Source organism: Eurosta solidaginis, chromosome 2, assembly GCF_040869045.1.
Source record: "Eurosta solidaginis isolate ZX-2024a chromosome 2, ASM4086904v1, whole genome shotgun sequence".
In the NCBI taxonomy this organism is placed as follows: Eukaryota; Metazoa; Arthropoda; class Insecta; order Diptera; family Tephritidae; genus Eurosta; species Eurosta solidaginis.
The window spans coordinates 279,123,237-279,140,894 of NC_090320.1; the positions used below are offsets into that span (position 1 = coordinate 279,123,237).

A 17,658-nucleotide genomic window follows, 5' to 3' on the forward strand; every position below is an offset into this window, starting at 1 on the left:
ATGTACTATGCACTAAGAAATTAGTTATAAACGCAACTAGGACTAAACTTGGGGTAAATCCTACCCCTCAAAAAATATTGTTTCACAAGCTCAAGTAAAACGTAAGCTTTTAGATTCATGGAAAAATTACCGGAGTCATTCACCTGTTCAGGTAAAACATGAACCTTTTAAACTTATAGTACAATTAATGAAATTGTTTTACTTGTTCAGGTGAAACGATAACTACTTTACATGTAACAGTCAGGGTTGGTATTGTTCGGGTTTCGTGCAACTCAGTCACCAAAAAAAATGTATACAAAAAAAAAGTTTTGTTTTGATAATGCAAGCTAACCCGCATTACTTGTTATTTGCGTCTCTTAATATAGAGTTAATGCATTTTAACTGATAATGCAACTGAACTTGAATTACCAGTAAAACTTTATTCCTTACCGAAACAATATCAACACTTTTGCTCACTCCAAAATCATATTCGCCACGATGGCATCAATTAAAAAAAATGTAATAGTAAAATTCTACCATAACGCAAAGCAAATCTTAATAACTGAAACACTTTTTCTTTTGTTTCACAGGCAGTATACATTGCACACCTATGACCATTAAAATATGCTTTGTTTTTTGTTGGTTAACATTTTTTTCCAGTACGCAACAATTTTGAACGTACAACAAGAATTGCTTTTTTTTTCCTTTTTAACTTTTCATTTTCTCCGGTCATTGTGCATATTGCATTAGTATTCACATTTGCTTTGATTCTACACTAGGGTGATAGCCCTAAATTCGAGTATGTTGGTACATTAACATTACATAATGTTGCGGAGTCAAAATTATAATTTTAAAGGATAGGGTTAAGGCTACAAATACGTAACTTTAGTTCAGTAGTGGAACGAACTCACCGCTTTACCGCTGATATTCGTTATCGCAATTGGACTGGCCGCAGGCCTATATTCGCTGCCCTGTGATTGTCATTGTACCTGGTTTATTGTAGCCCACCTGGTCGTAGCTGATAAGGGTTGCGCTAGTATTGTTATTGCCGGTATGAACGCAGCTAATATGGATGCGCTAGTAGTATTGGGGTCGGTGGTACCGCCTGGGGGTTGTTGCGCTCGTGGTTCGAGGTGATCGAGTGAACCTGGTGACAATAAAAACTTCGTGTTGACTTTTACGACCTGGATGACTTGGTGCTAATTGGGTGTTCGTTGTATTACGCTGCAGCGTACTGCTGGCCCTGGAGGCGGAGGTGTTGGTTTAAGAGTCTTCTAGTAATTCGCTTGACCCTGTACTACTAAAAGGTTGGATTCGGACTTGGCGATGCTGTCGTATCAGCAAGATTCGTTAAATGTTTCTTAAATGTCCTTTTTGGTCCGCAGGAAATTGCAAAAAAAAAGCGGAAGATTCCAAACTGTTCGATACTGGTTAAAAGCTTCGCCACAATTACAGGGCGTAAAATTATTTACAACACTTATTTTACCAATGTGCTGACCGGGTAGTTGGTCGATAAGAATGTGGGACTCAGTTAAACGGCAAGCAGTTTGCAATTAATAGGGGCACTTTTACCAGTCAGTATTGGTGGTTTTTCACGGCTGTCAGCTTTAAATGTCGCTTCTTTTCTTTATTTGTTTCGGTGAATGTAACTTTTCTAATATTTCTTCGTTTGCGTTGTCGTGAAGCAAAAAGGAAATATGGATGTCATCTATATTTTTAGCTTCACAAAAATTTTTCCACATTTCGTTTTTAAGCCCCGGAAACGCATGCAATTTTTTCGCTAGTGATCGCCGGTCTGTCTTTTTCTTTTTTTCGATATCTTTTTATCGCAACTTTCGCCACATCGCTAGGTGTGTTCGCGTGAACACGCTCCCAAGTGGATTGTAGCCGTAGACCGTAGCAGCAGACCGTAACACAATCAAAATTGCAGTTTGATGTAGGTATGCACTGAGTATTGCATAGTTTGTAACACGACCTGCTTATTCAGCACAAGGTATATATGCAATCAATAGTCTTTTATAATCCGTAATTTGTTCCGTTAGTTGCGTTATAATTCCGAAACTTTTCTTAATTTCCAATATATGGCCTGTTGACATGTGCTAATCAATGTCCCGTTACGATCCGTTATATGTAAAGCGAGTTGGTTTTATGTGGTCCACGCCAGGTTTTAAATTTCAATATGCGATCAATTATAAATTCACTGATTCCTGTTAGGAGTGCACCACCATCTGACTCCAGGTCAGTGAAGCACTGCATCTCCCAAATCCGCCGACAAGCCAGAAGGAAGCACAAATCCAACCTTGAGGCCTATTTAAATTTTCGGCTAAACTAAAAAAGTCCGAGAAAATGCAGTTGAGCCGAGGATGACCCGCACGACCACTCCGACGAAACGACTAGAACGGAATGCTAAACTTTATTTGAAGAAATAAAGCGAAAATATTAATTAAAGCCCATTGGAAGGGAACACCTATTTTTTTTTCAAATATCTAATAATAGCGTTTTCTTTTCTGAAATAAATTGTTGCCTAAGTAAATGATAAAACCTTAATAGTGTTACTCCTACCCCAGAAAATTGTCAACATTTATGAATACAAAGAACATTTCATCTTTCACCATATTCACTCATATCACAAATCACACAAGAAGATTGCGCATTGCGCATGTAAACATTAGATCATCTCTTTTTTATGGACAATTCTTACGTCATTTTCCTTTAGCTCTCGTTTTTTTCTCTTTCTTTCATTCGCTCAAACAGTCGACTGTGACGTAGATGCGCAGAACGAAGCGCAATCTGGTATTTGATCTGGGTACTCATATTAAAGCCGGATTCATTGGTGCCGTATGTCGTATCGCTGTATCTGTATCGCTAATGTAATTAGCTGCTTATCGTTACGACGGTAAACCAACACCCAATTGGTTGGCTACGATACGGTTACGACCTTAGCGGCACCAATAATCGATTGCATTGATTCTCATAAGGTTGGTCGAATCAGCTGTTATAAGGTTACCGATACGGTAGCACCAATGTCTCCAGCTTAAAGCCCCCATTACTGATACTCAGCATAGACTTGACTTGACTTGGCGTAAACTTGGCAACTTAGCCACGATTATACTCCACTTGGCGCATACAATCTGGCATCATAACCAGCGGTGAAATTTATTTTTAAATAAATGTCAATTTGTATGACAAATTGTCAAAATGAAATGGAAACAAGCAAATGGCATCTCAAAATGTAAACGTCACTTAGAACTTACATAGAAAATCAAAATTCAACAGACTTCTAAGTCAAGTTAGGTGTTGCTAAGTTTTGAGTAATCAGTAACATGCAATGTTCTTTTAACAGAACTGTAAGTGACAGTTCTCAAGCCAAGTCAAGTCTATGCTAAGTATCAGTAATGGGGCCTTAAGAGAGTATATGTGGAACTTAAGAGCGATTTGAAAGTTTCACAGAGTTGCACTCCACACCGCCATTTTATACAGGGTAAAAGTGTAACGCTTTTGCATTACGAACAGGCAACAATTTTCACAAAAGAACGACATACCCCGTAAAGGCGTTGCCTGCTTTTTAGAATAGAACAACAACCCTTGCGCGGCGTACAAAAAGCGTAACACTATAGCCACAAAAGAAAACGCTATTATATTTAGTTCACATATTGGATTGTATTACGACAGGGTTGACACGCAAGCACAAGAAAACGATTCAATTGCAAACTTCAGATGTCCGCTTTCCACAAAGTTCGATCGAATTTAAATAAATTGTAAATTGTTTATTCTATGTCCACTTAAAAAGTGTCCAGCGGGCTAGACTCAAGGACCGAGGAGGATATTATGGATCTGCTGAGTACGCGTTGTCCCTACTTCACATATTTCATTAATCCGATACACCATTTCGGAGCTATTGTGATTTAAAAAACGGCATTTGCTCACGATTCGGCCGCAGTAGTTTGAAGGAGTAGCATCTTTCACCACAAGCTAAACTCAAACCTACGCTGCTTAGCACGGGTCGTTTAACGCCCGATAGACATCTTGCATGTTGTTGTAGTAACGATAAAGATGCTCCCCGAAGGCTTTGGGGAGTGTATCGATGTTGATGGTCCTTTGCCGAATAGATCCGGTACGTTCCGGCAACAAAGCACCATTAAGGTATTTGACCACATTAAACCTTCTAGGCCATACCGCCCTCCCCACCCCTAGTTCCATGAGGAACTTGGGGCCGCTGGAGCCTCGCCTGCTAAATATGTATGTGTGTGATACGTTCATATCTGTAACAGGATTCCCCTCGCGGAGGTGAGGTTGACAATTGGGTTGCGGAAGTTTTGAAGCTATAGAGCTTTGTATTGGTCAAAGGAACTCTCGATGATGAAAAAACCTTGCGTAACCTAGTATAGATGTAAACGTTCACTGAAACAACGTCTTCATCTATTTGGAAGGCATTAAGATATGCGGAGTCAAGGAATAAAGTGAAACGAAATGATCGTTAAAGCTTCTCGACTGTAACTTCGGCAGGATGAGAGGAAACTATCCCTCATATATTCCGAGGCAGTGAAAAAGGGTAAGTGTGGCTTTTATAAAAATCGGACTACTTAACAAAAAAGTAGTATAGCATACCTTGCTCTGAAACCAATAGCGAAAATCATAGACAATGAAGTCAAATCGAACACTCCAGTGAATGCCCGCTTGCTGGATAACCACAAGGTCAAGGGCTTTTGTCCAAATATGGTTGTTTCATATACATATTTAACAGACAAGGCTCTGGCGACCTCTAGTTTCTCAAGAGAGAACCTAGGAGTTCAACGGCGACATTAAACCGTTGCGAATTGACGGCCAAGTACCTTAATGGTGCTAGTTTCGGCAAAGTGCATCAACATCGATAACACTCCACAAAACTCTTGAGGAGTGCCTTTGTCGTTAAAAGAAGAAGAGGGCAGGCCCGCAGGTACTCTCTCGTACCAGCGGAGCGCAGAAATTCTTGTAATTTAAATGAGGTGAAGTCATCCTGCACATTTCTTGTACTTGCTGTTGAAATAACCGGGAAAGGTTGCGAAATGGATATAAATAGCGCGGACAACTCCGTGGTCCCAACACTGGGTTACCTCCTGAGAAAAATCGAGGATTACACCCTTAGTGCGACGAACTTGAAGGAAGCGGAATTATTGTGGCCCTGTATGACCTTGTTTGAATAGGAAAGGAACCAACTGACTTCTCAAACAATCAATCTGCAGTAAGAATAGTTACGGGTATCGTCACAGGTTGATTCATCACTATCTGCCTTTACTCAGGACTGCAAACACGTTTAAGCTCGCATAGCGTAAACTTGACTTGACTTGGCAACTTAGCCTTAAGTAGGATATTTTTCTTAGGTTAATATCGTCGATGCCTTTGCAAAATCATCTATCGACCAACTATCTGAGGGCATTTGAATTTTACGGGAGAGCAGAAAAACTTATTTCACACCCTTTTTCCTTTAGGAATTTCTTCCATAAAAATTAAAGTCATCTTTTTTCATAATATAACCGAACATTAAGTTTGTATGTATATACTTTAAATGCACTTGTTAGGCAATTTAAGGGCCAATTAAACTTCCTTAACCCTAACGCCATAGTCGTAACCATAACCATATCCATAACCATCTCCAATGTGATCGATTAATGATGCCTTAACATAAAAATCGTGAAAATTTCAGAAAAATGAAGAAAACGCAAAAAATTAAAAACATATTCCACAAAAAATAAGTCTCTTAGTCATAACGTATGGAAAACAGTGAATAAAATCTACAAAAAGTTATTAAATTCACCAATCAAATATGTTTAAGTTATGGATATGGCGTGAAACCAAAAACCAATTGGTTGGCTATGGTATGGTTACGGCGTTAGCGATATGGAATGGCACCATTAATCGATTACATTGATTTCCATAAGGTAGGTTCGATCAGCTGTTTTATCTTATGGTTTTATGGTTATAAGTCGCCAGTAATTGGCCATTTAGGAATCCAAATTCCATTTAAACGTTACTTTACAAAATTGAATTCAAATATGAAAGTTATTATTTTTTTGGATGAAGCTCAGAGCTAAGAAATCTCTAGTTTGCCACATTGTGCTATTTGGGTGGTTTTGCAATTTGGATGTGCCTCCTTCCGGCGCTCACCGAGGATATTCGCTATTGACAAAATGTCTCCGAGTAAAAGTGTGGAAAATTCTCATGGACTATTTTACGTATTAATTTACTGTTAATTTTATTTTTTCCTCACAAGCTCATCTCAAAATGCCCACGTGGATACTCGCTGTACAAGCACTTTCGGATGTGAGTATTGTTTGCACTTCTTCAACGGAACGTGAGCTACGATTTCACGAGACCGTAGCATCAACTTTTACTTTACGCATTGTAATACGCAGCTTACCATATGCTGTATGCTGTCTGGGGTACAGTTTTAATCCGAAAGGTAAAACCAAATCAAGGTTGGTGCTCGGTGATTTTGGTGGGAACGTACGAATTTTAGAATTTACACCATTTTTACGTGGACCCTTTCAAAGTAAGCCAGGTGCTGCGTTAATAGAAGTCTTTTGGACCGACGTATTAAGGGTATGTTTAAAGCACGTTACTTGATTTACGTTTAAATAACTTTTGTTCAAAATAGGGTAAACTATCTTTGATAACCGTACGTGAATATCCAAATATACATAGCGAGCTTATACAAGAAGTCTACTTTTCAATACGCATGAATTCGCTTTTCGTTGCGGCGGAATATCGTAATGCCAAGAAATATCGCGGACGATGTCCTGGTTTAATTATAGCATGCGGTGAAGATAGAACACAATTTCGAATACCGATGGTAAGTTGCATGATATCGCTATATTAACGAGAAAGATTTTCCGTCATCCCTTGTCAAATTTGGTTTGGATATAAACCGGTTTCGGCATCGTGATTTCTTCAGAACCATGTAGCCCGTTTCTATATTCTTGCGATAGGAATTATATCACAAAATGCAACCCTGATTCATGGTTATCGCAAGGACCCTGCAAAAATTGTTGGATTACGTGTTCCATTTTCTTCATGTTGGAGTACTCTAACAATACTCCTTTGCAATGCGTTTGCGGACCACTATCAGCCGTTCATTGCTCGTTTTTAAACGACCGTGATCACGACACGATGACGATCAAACAGAGTTGCCAATAGTAAAATATTGCATACAAATAACTGATAATAAAATTTTACTATGGCAACTCTGATAAAATGCAACCGCGCACTGGTTTTATGTATACATACTATAGTATAGAGAAATATTAGTTTCTTTATTCACGCAAATTGTTACGGTGTGCTGTTATGGTCTACGGTTACGGTCCACTTGGGAGCGTTTTCGTGCGAACACACCTAGTGACTGGTGATGGGGCGAAAGTTGCGATACAAAAGTATCGAAAAACAGGAAAGAAAGACCGGCGATCACTAGCGAAAAATTGCCATGAGTTTCCGGCGAACGAGAAACCAGTTCAGACATTGAGAGAAGGAAAAAAAGGAAAAAACTCTCGAAGAAGCCGTTATACAAACGAGAAGGTCGTTTGAAAGTCACTAAATTTATGGAAGCTTAGAATAACAAAACATGTGTTTCTTCCGTTAATTCTCGGAATTTGGTGGAAAGATTTGGATTTGCTTCAGCCTAATTTTTGGCGGCCCTGCGATTATACAAAAGTATCGTGTAACATCTATTGGCACAACATCTACAGCAAAGGCGTCAAGCACCGATACTGCTTCAGTAACTTTATGGCTCACATCAACTGCGCATCCCCATCTATACTCAACTAATCGCAAAACACCCTCGCCGGCTGTGCACGTATTCAAGTGAGTATTGTTGATGAACCAAAAGACTGCAACGAGGAATTGCAGGCCGATTCCTTAACCCAACTACTAAAAGAACAAACAGGTAAATGCCCAGAAACTAGGAAGAGTCGATAGCACAAAGTCCATTCCGACAAACCTCTTTTCTACTCGTCTATTTTGGGTGGTAATAAACATTACAACGGTTATGTTGTGTTGGCACAAACTCAACGTATAGAATATCCAGTTGAAGTAGGTCGGCGTTTCACAGTCACACCTAGTGAGGAAAGTACTAGTGATTCCGATTCGGATTCAGACGGCACTAAACTAATTGTGATGAGAACCCTTGGTATCCGAAGATAAACCCCTTTCTCTACGTCTACGAAGTACACTACCACCTTTGGAACAGCGTCCGGCACCATCTCCGCCTCCAGGGCCAGCAGTACGCTGCAGCGTAATACAACGAACGCCCAATTAGCACCAAGTCATACAGGTCGTAAAAGTCAACACGAAGTTTTATTGCCACCAGGTTCACTCGATCACCTCGGACCAGAGCGCAACAACCACCAACAGTACCAACACAGCGCGCCCAAGACCGCGCACCACAACCAACAGCAGCGTCAATTTCACCAGAAAAATCAACATCACCAGTAACCAGGCCGGCAGAGGCCCACGGTTCGTACTCTGGCGGCCATGTAAGTACCAGCCATGTATAAACTTCAAAATAATTACCCTACAAAAAAATTTTGGTCATAAAACTTACCCACACCCATGCAAATGTGACTAGGAATATAACCTATGACTGTATAATAGCTAGTCAAATGACGTGGAATGACGAGAGCGTTTTTGCGGGGTAGTTAAAGAAACTTCTAAGTGGTACTTAGAGGGTTTTATACAGTCCGGTTGAACTTTTTAACATGGGTCGATTTTTTTTGTCAAATTGTATTATTGAATACTCGAAATTGTTAGCTATACAACAAGGAGCATACATTTCCTTTTTTTATTTTAATGATATTTTTTCTTGCTTCAAAATGATTGAAGTTAGCTCGATAAGTTGTTAGTCATAAGAAAAGCGGTCTGTATCATTTGAAAAGTTTTAGCGTTCCATTTTTGGAGCTCAACCATAAATTTAAAGAAAAAATTTTTTTGCGACAGCAGCCATTCGTCGATTATGCACAAATTGGCAAAAGGATTTCAATTTTTTTTTCTTATATCATACTGTTACGAATATTAGCAAAACTAAGGAGTGCTGCCAGCTCTAAGCCGATCTAAGCAGTGACGTGAATGCACATCAATAATTCAATCATTATGTATCTACATAAACGAATAAATAATTGCGTCTACACATATGTACACATTCCGACGAGCAACATTTACATACAAGGCAGCAAGAGATGAGATGTCACACACCGATGAATTTACTTATACGCTTATGTGTGTGCGGGAGACTGTAAACTACAAACACATGCATATACCTTATCTGAGTTGTCACAAGAGAGAGCAATAATTTGTGCACGTAGTTGTGGCTGGCGATTTTGTAGCCGAAACAACTAGTAACTTCTGGAAATCGAAGAGCCTAGAAGTATGCAGCGTAAACTATAAAAGCGGCGCCAGCGAGTAAGAAGTGATTCAGTTTGATTTGAATTGTCAAGCAGTTACGAGTAAGACGATATCTAGCGAGCAATAGCACTATTATTTTGAAAGTCAGTTTCCTTTAAGCTATCAGTTTGGTTATTAAGCTATTCGTTGTACAGTTGGAGTGTTATTGTGAAGTACTTTAATAAAGGCCATTTTGCATTGCTACAAATTGGAGTTATTTATTCAACAGTTTAGTGATTCGAACTTAGCAGAGGATTGCAAATAAGAGGATTTGCAAGTAAATTCGTTACAATTGGTGTCAGAAGAGGAATTGTTGAATAAATTCCAGAGGACAACAAGGACATGGCAAAGTTAAGTGAATTGAAGATCCCGCAACTGAAGAAGGAGTTGGAGAACCGTGGATTGAATACAACTGGCATTAAACTCGAACTTCAGGCACGACTACGAGAGGCAATGGAATTAGAAGGAATTGATGTGGAAGAGTATGTCTTTCATCTTGATGGCGAGGAGACAACAAAAATTGAAGAGAAAAACGAATCATCACAGACAATTACCAGCACAGACTTGAACATGATATTGGCTGCAATAACTGCTCAAACATCGACAGTAACATCTAAGATGGAAGCGCAAGAGGCACGTATAACAGAAATGTCATCACAAATATCCACCAACATGTCATCACAACTGGAAGAACAGAAGACGTATATGATATCCCAACTGGAATCGCAGGAAACCCGTATAACATCACAATTGGAAGAGCAAAAGGCATATATGGCATCCCAGCTGGAAACACATGAGACACGTATTTCAGAAATGTCGACACAGATTACATCAATGATGGAAACACAACTGAAAGAGCAAGAGGCGCGTCTATCATCAAAACTCGAAGCGCGTATGGACGAGAAAATAACGCAGTTTGAAGAAAAATTCGAGGCAGAGGTGGATGCATTGAGAGGTCGTATACAGGAATTGCAACTTAATCGGCCGACTGCTTCAGCGAGCAATACGAAGGTAAAAACTCCATCTTTTGACGGTTCTCTTCCTTTCCAGGTCTTCAAGCTACAGTTTGAGAAGACCGCAGCAGTGAACAACTGGAATGCGGAAGATAAAGTTGCTGCACTATTCGTGGCATTGAAGGGGCCAGCAGCGGAAATTCTACAGACGATTCCCGAAGGAGAGCGGAACAATTATGAAGCATTGATGGCTGCTGTAGAACGACGTTATGGAAGCGAGCATAGGAAACAGATATTCCAAATTGAGTTGCAAAACCGCTACCAAAAAGCAAATGAAACATTGCAGGAGTTTGCTTCAGATATTGAAAGATTGGCTCATCTCGCAAATGCGGACGCACCCGTGGAATACACCGAGAGGGTAAAAATCCAGAGTTTTATAAATGGCATACGGGACGTGGAAACGAAGCAAGCTACATACGCAAACCCAAAGCCAACATTCGCAGAAACGGTGTCACAAGCTCTGATTCAGGAAACAGCGTCGCTTCTGTGTAAGCCAGTTTTCAAAGCACGCCGTGTGGAAGTAGAAAGGCCAGAGTGGGTAGACCCAATTTTGGAAGCACTGAAGGGATCTCAACAGAAGAATGCCGGAGTTATTAAATGTTTCAAGTGCAGCAACCCAGGTCACATTGCACGTCATTGCGATCTTGGTGCTAATAGTTCCAACAATGTGGGTGGCCGTAAACGCAAAGCTGGCGGAAATGAGCAAGAGCGTGTCGAATGTAAAGAACGAAAACTTGCCCCGGCTATTGAATGTCCTGTGATATCTGTGTCGCAAATTGGAAGGAAATCAAGCAGTCTTACCGTCAGAGGGAATGTGGATGGTAAAAAGAGGAGACATAAATAATTGTATAATTTAAAATATTACGAGCAAAAGTAAGAGAAAAGAAAATAACCCCCAACAGAACGAGCTTAGTCAGACTTAAGTATTCATATTAGATTTCGTTTCGATTTCGGCCCAATAAAGTGTGATCTGTTGGATAATTTTTTTTCTCTCACTTTATACACCACACACACTTACCTACATTTTCATAGTGTAATTAGCTATTCGTATTTCAACATTGCTGTAGCCCCGGTTATGAAACCTGCATTATATTTTTTTTTTTTGTTGCTTACATACGTTAATAGAAATGAATTATAAATAAATTAGTATTTAAAATGGGAATGCTGGCGTCGCCATTTATTTAGAAGGCACGTAGGGTCTACAGGTAAGGGTCCACCGAAATTTAGGTGCGTCGGTGGCCATGGGTTTTCGGGGTGGGCTAAGCACCGGGCGTCGCAACAACACCCGCGGCGCCCCTCTGTATGTTCGGCCCATTTCTGTTTCTTCTTTTTTTTCATTTTCAGCTTTTTTTTTGTATTTCAGTTAGTAACCGGTCGTTTCCAGTTCGATTTTTTTTGCGTTATAATGTAGTTTTTTTTGTTGAATTTTAAAATTTTGCTTAACGGTTTGTCCGTGGCATCCGGTTCGACCGGATGTCGTTTTGTTTAGAATTTCCAGCGTTTTGAGTTGCCTCTGCGCTTTTTGACAGCTGTTAGTTTTGATAGGCATGATAGGAACTTTCTTCTGTTTATGGCGCAGGAACAGTAAGGTTGGCAAGGATCCGCCCCAGCTGACAATGACTAGCCACTGTGCACCACCACATCATGCCGACCGCCATCCTTACTGCTTCCACCGAATATGCGAATCCATAACAAAATGCTAAATAACATAAGAATATTCGTAGTAAAAAATATAAAAGTTGTATTGCCCCTCTTCATTTACCTTCATTTTAAATAAAATTCACTCCAATAATTCTCTCTGACACAATTCCTCTTTAGTACTTTGGCATATTATCCTCTGTGGGTGCTCCATGGAGTTCTACAGTGAAAGTACTCTCACGTATGTACTCTATTGAATACTCACAAACAAAGCGAGAGTGGGATAACCTACTCCTCTCCTAGGACATCGCAATGTTAATTGGAACACATTTTTTGTATGAATACAGATTAGTTTTGGAATACTCCTATACTCCCAAAGGAGTATTCCTTACATTATTTATGGAGTACTCGCGTTTTTTGAAGGGGAAGTGTTTCTGTATGAGTGGTGAGTATGTAATTTCGATATTTCTTGCGATATTCATATCCCCTATAAGAATACTGACTATCATATGACTATCATCTGATTGTCAGCAATGTCAACCCAACGATCAGCGCCTCATACAAACTTTCTATCACAAAGTTAAGGGGACTTGCGCAAATGTGATGTAAACAACTGTGTACGTGTGAGTTTTTGTCTCCTTCTTATACACCAACATGGCCTACTGATTAAGTATATAGCCGTACTGCTCACTCTCATTCCTTTTCCTGGATCTGTGCTGACACTCTTACTATCAAAATGTGTCATAAATGATAGTTTACTGTAGATATCAGGTTTGACTGTTATACTATCATAAATGACCATTGTTATATTCCGCCAAAAATGAAACAATGCTGTTTGCTTTTTATTTACTTTATTTCATTACGTTTTTAATTTTGTACGTGATAAAAGCATACGTGTTACTTATTTGTTTAAAATAAATAGTTTTATAAGAATTCGAATTCAGAATGTTAAATTTAAATTCAGAATTCATGCGGAAACACATTTAAAAATGAATCACCACTAACCACTATTATTTTTCGCGTATAAATTTTTTGACTGCGCCCCACACATTCCGACAGCTTTTGGTATCTTTTAATATTATTTTCGATTTTTTTTTCTTTTAGCATGGAGCTTTGAAATGTTCTCTTTTTCATTTTTTAAACTTATTTTTTATATGGTTTTCGTCGGTTGAAAATGGCGGAATTTAAAAAATAACAAAACAACCGAGATAATCATTTGATTGTCATATGACAGTCAGTAGTGACAACATGATTAAATCGGATAAACTGTTCTCGCATACATAAAATTCCGTTGAGAATTATGTATCTGTCTCACATGCATAATGGTATCTGCTGTATGTTCATTTGTTCTGTACCAGGTGTCCGTGGCTTTCCCAGTTTGAGTCCTTTTTCATGATTATAGGCTGTCGTTGGGTACATGCGGACATGCGTGAGCGAACAAAGAAACATACAGAAATTTGAGTATCAATGTTTACGATATCGCAGGATCAGCATTGTCAATTACAAGTGTGAGTGTATTAGTAAACCTATCAGCGTTTCTTGTAGGGTCGCTAGCTCCGAAGGTCGTGATAGTATACCCTTCAAAAAACGCGAGTACTCTATAAATAATGTTTTCCAAAACTTATCTGTATTCATACAAAAAATGTGCTCCAATTAACATTGCGATGTCCTAGGAGAGGAGTAGGTGATGCCACTCTCGCTTTGTTTGTGAGTATTCCATAGAGTACCTACGTGAGAGTACTTTCCAAAGTACTTTCACTGTAGTACTCCATGGAGCACCCACAGAGGATCATATGCCAAAGTACTAAAGAGGAATTGTGTCTGAAAGAATTATCGGAGTGAATTTAATTTAAAATGAAAGTAAATGAAGGGGGGTAATACAACTTTTATATTTTTTACTACGAATATTCTTATGTTATTTAGCATTTGCGTGAATAAAGAAACTAATATTTCTCTATATTATAGTATGTATACATAAAACCAATGCGCACCCTTCAAAAAACGCGAGTACTCTATAAATAATGTAAGGAATACTCCTTTGGGAGTATGGGACTGCTCCAAATGTAATCTGTATTCATACAAAAAATTTGCACCAATTAACATTGCGATGTCCTAGGAGAGGAGTAGGTGATCCCTCTCTCGCTTTGTTTGTGAGTATTCAATAGAGTACATACGTGAGAGTGCTTTCCAAATTACTTTCACTGTAGTACTCCATGGAGCACCCACAGAGGATCATATGCCAAAGTACTAAAGAGGAATTGTGTCGGAAAGAATTATAGAAGTGAATTTAATTTAAAATGGAAGGAAATGAAGAGGGGCAATACAACTTTTATATTTTATACTACGAATATTCTTATGTTATTTAGCATTTGCGTGAATAAAGAAACTAATATTTCTCTATACATACTATAGTATGTATACATAAAACCAGTGCGCTGTTGCATTTTATCAGAGTGGCTAAAGTAAAATTTTATTATTAGTTATTTGCATGCAATATTTTACTTTTGAAAACTCTGTTCTATCGTCATCGTGTCGTGATCACTGTCGCTAAAAAACGAGCTATGATCGGCTGATGGTGGTCCGCAAACGCATTGCAAAGGAGTATTGTTGGAGTACTCCAACATGCAGAAAATGGAACACATAATCCAACAATTTTTGCAGGGCAGTTGCATTTTATCAGAGTTGCCATAGTAAAATTTTATTATTAGTTATTTGTATGCAATATTTTACTTTTGGCAACTCTGTTCGATCGTCATTGTGTTGGGATCACGGTCGTTAAAAACGAGCAATGATCGGCTGATGGTGGTCCGCAAACGTATTGCAAAGGAGTATTGTTAGAGTACTCAAACATGAAGAAAATGGAACACGTAATCCAACAATTTTTGCAGGGTAACGAAAGGTTACAGAAACGGGCCTAATGGTATGATTTCATGTTCGTAACTAATTTATCTCCTTAAAAACATACAGGGTGTCACATGTTTCTCTGTGGCCGAAAAGAATCACATCGTTGTCACTGGTGGCCCGGACACTTTTGTACGCATATGGGATGTTTATATATCGAGTAAACCCTCGGGCATCTTAACCGGCCATAATGGCGGCATTGTGTATATCTTCGTTCAGTCGGAGGAAAAGAAAGTTTATAGCGTAGATTATCATAAAATAATAAAAGTTTGGCATCTAACCGAGTATACGTTGTTGCAAACTTTTGGTGATTTGGTACGCTTGCTCGCTTCGGAAACTGATTTATGTTATAAATATCATCCGCTGTCGCGTGACCTGTTGGTTGGTGGTCGTAAATTGATTAGCATCAAATGTTGTGCACGCATTCGTGTGGATCTTACCGATGGTAATACGCATGCTGCCCCCGTCTCGGTCGTACTATACAATTCACTATTTCGCAATGTGGTGACGTGTGGTTTGGATAGTTTTATTATTGTATGGGATCCATGGACGGGTCGTCGTAAGATAATTATGAAAAGTTGTCACACCAAAATGGTGTATGGTGAAACAATCGATATTGAAATAACAGCAGCATGTTTTGATCCTTTGGAACAATTTCTGTTGACTGGTGCTCGTGATGGTTCGCTAAAGATATGGAATTATAATAATGCAGTATGTATGCGGAATATGAGCATAAAGCCGGAACATGAAGTGACAGCTGTCATATGGGTGGTAGAGAGGTAAGTGCATAGGAGTGCATCGAATGTAGTTATCGGACAGATATGGCTTGCTCAGCTGGCTGTGACCATAATAGCAAAGAAGATAAATATTGTAACGTATTTTGGGAAATTCCGCTCATTTGAAACCTCTTGCTAACGTTGGAATCGCTAAACTGTTGAATAAATCAACCAATATTCTGTATAGCAAAATGGCCTTTATTAGACTACTTTGGGAGTAGTACAATTATACTTCACAATTAAACTTCACTTCGCAACTGATAGCGTGTTTAAATCAAACTGATTAGTCATTCCTCAGCTTGCGCTGCTTTTATACTCTCTGTTTGCCTCGTCAGCATATTTCTCCAAACGTTTCACCTTCCAGAATCTCCTGCTTGGTTACCAGCGATATACATGTATATTTGTAGTTTATAGCCATATGCATGTGTATGTATGAGTAACTAATTCGTCTGATGACTACATCTGTGTGTGTGAGATAGCTCTTCGTCCCCTTCTACATAACTGTGGCTAGCTTTAATGTGTACACGTACATAAGAGTGGCTGCTTCATGTTTTTGTTGTTGCGTGATTATTTACTAACAGCTTAGTGATGCTAATATTCGTCACAATATAATAAGAGACGCCACTGTGTTTTTTTTTTGGGCGAGATGTGCATAAAATGTCTTTTACACATTTTCGTGGGTATTTGTGTTTATTTTTCCGACTGTATTTAATTAATTAATTAATTCTCTTTCGAAAAATCACAGTTGCACAAGGTGCCCACACGGCATAGATAAATGCGAGACAAATATGTCCCTCTCAGGAAATATTAGGCATACATTTTTTTAATTTCCAGCGAGTTACTCGCCACTCGTAGCAGACTGGTGGCTCTTATTATATTTATCCTCTTTGATAATAGTGTTTCACAACTACATGAGCGAGGAATAACACAAGACAGATCAGGGGGCATTAGTATGTAACTCGATTCGAAAGAAGTTTGTGAACAAAACAAGTGTGACATTTTATCCGTCAATTGGCTGACAGGATGGTCAATATAGCAACTTTTTAGCATTTTGCAAGGGTTATGACAGGATGTTCAATATGGCGACACATACGGTCGGCTATCTTCAGCGGGTGATAGAATGAAAAAAAAAATACCCGAAAAAAGAATTGACACACATCACCTCTTCGTCGATTTCAAACCGCCTAGGGCAGCACGAAAAGGAGCTGTCTAAATGCCGCTTTGTGTGAATTTGGATGTAATGATGAGCTGTACGAGCCTACCGCTTTACGCAAATACCAACATAGTCCAGCAGATTAAAGCACAACCGCCAACTGGCTATGTCATGTTACGCGAAGGAAAGATTATGTTCTTGCCAAAAAACTATTCTTATCAAATCCACCTATGGAATCGGTGGAAGAGGGCGGCTCAGACTCCACTGGAACGACGAGGTGGAAAACGAAGCCTTCATTAGAGAATATTACGTAAAGACAGTCGTGGGGAGTTGCCTGTCTCGCTTTCACACAATAATGTCTAAAATGCTAGATTTTTCTTCACAATCTTTGATTTTTTATTTATTTATTAGATTTACACCAACACCTTTAAAGAAATAGGAAATGGAGTGTAATTGTTGCCGGAGCTATGATTGGTTGTGTGTTGCGCGTAATGTGTTTTACTGCTGCAAAGTAGTGCAACGGGCGCCATTATGATGAACTTTCTCCTGGAACCATTTGTAAGGTTACCCTACAATGTGTTTACGAGGAATTTTGCGATATGCTTAAGGTTCGTACAGCATAAAGCTCGGCAGCAGAGTTTGAAACATAGTGTGTGTTAGAGCTGGGAGTTCTCTTCATATCGTAAGTCGTCTTTGTTTGGTTGGTTGTCATACAGACGTCCGAAGAGTACAAGTCACCGGTAGCAACCTCTTGGAATTTCTATTGAATGTTTACTTTAATTGACATTAG

General features: G+C 39.1%; 1 protein-coding gene across 1 annotated transcript in view; it reads left to right on the forward strand.

Moving 5' to 3' along the window:
• LOC137241025 (WD repeat-containing protein on Y chromosome) overlaps positions 1 to 17,658 on the forward strand; it is a 59,056-nt gene that overhangs the window by 8,898 nt on the left and 32,500 nt on the right. The window contains exons 2-4 of the mRNA XM_067768173.1: positions 6,230 to 6,558; positions 6,614 to 6,808; positions 15,006 to 15,718. Of these exons, the coding sequence (XP_067624274.1) occupies positions 6,230 to 6,558; positions 6,614 to 6,808; positions 15,006 to 15,718 (1,237 nt within the window). The remainder of the gene's footprint in view (positions 1 to 6,229; positions 6,559 to 6,613; positions 6,809 to 15,005; positions 15,719 to 17,658) is intronic.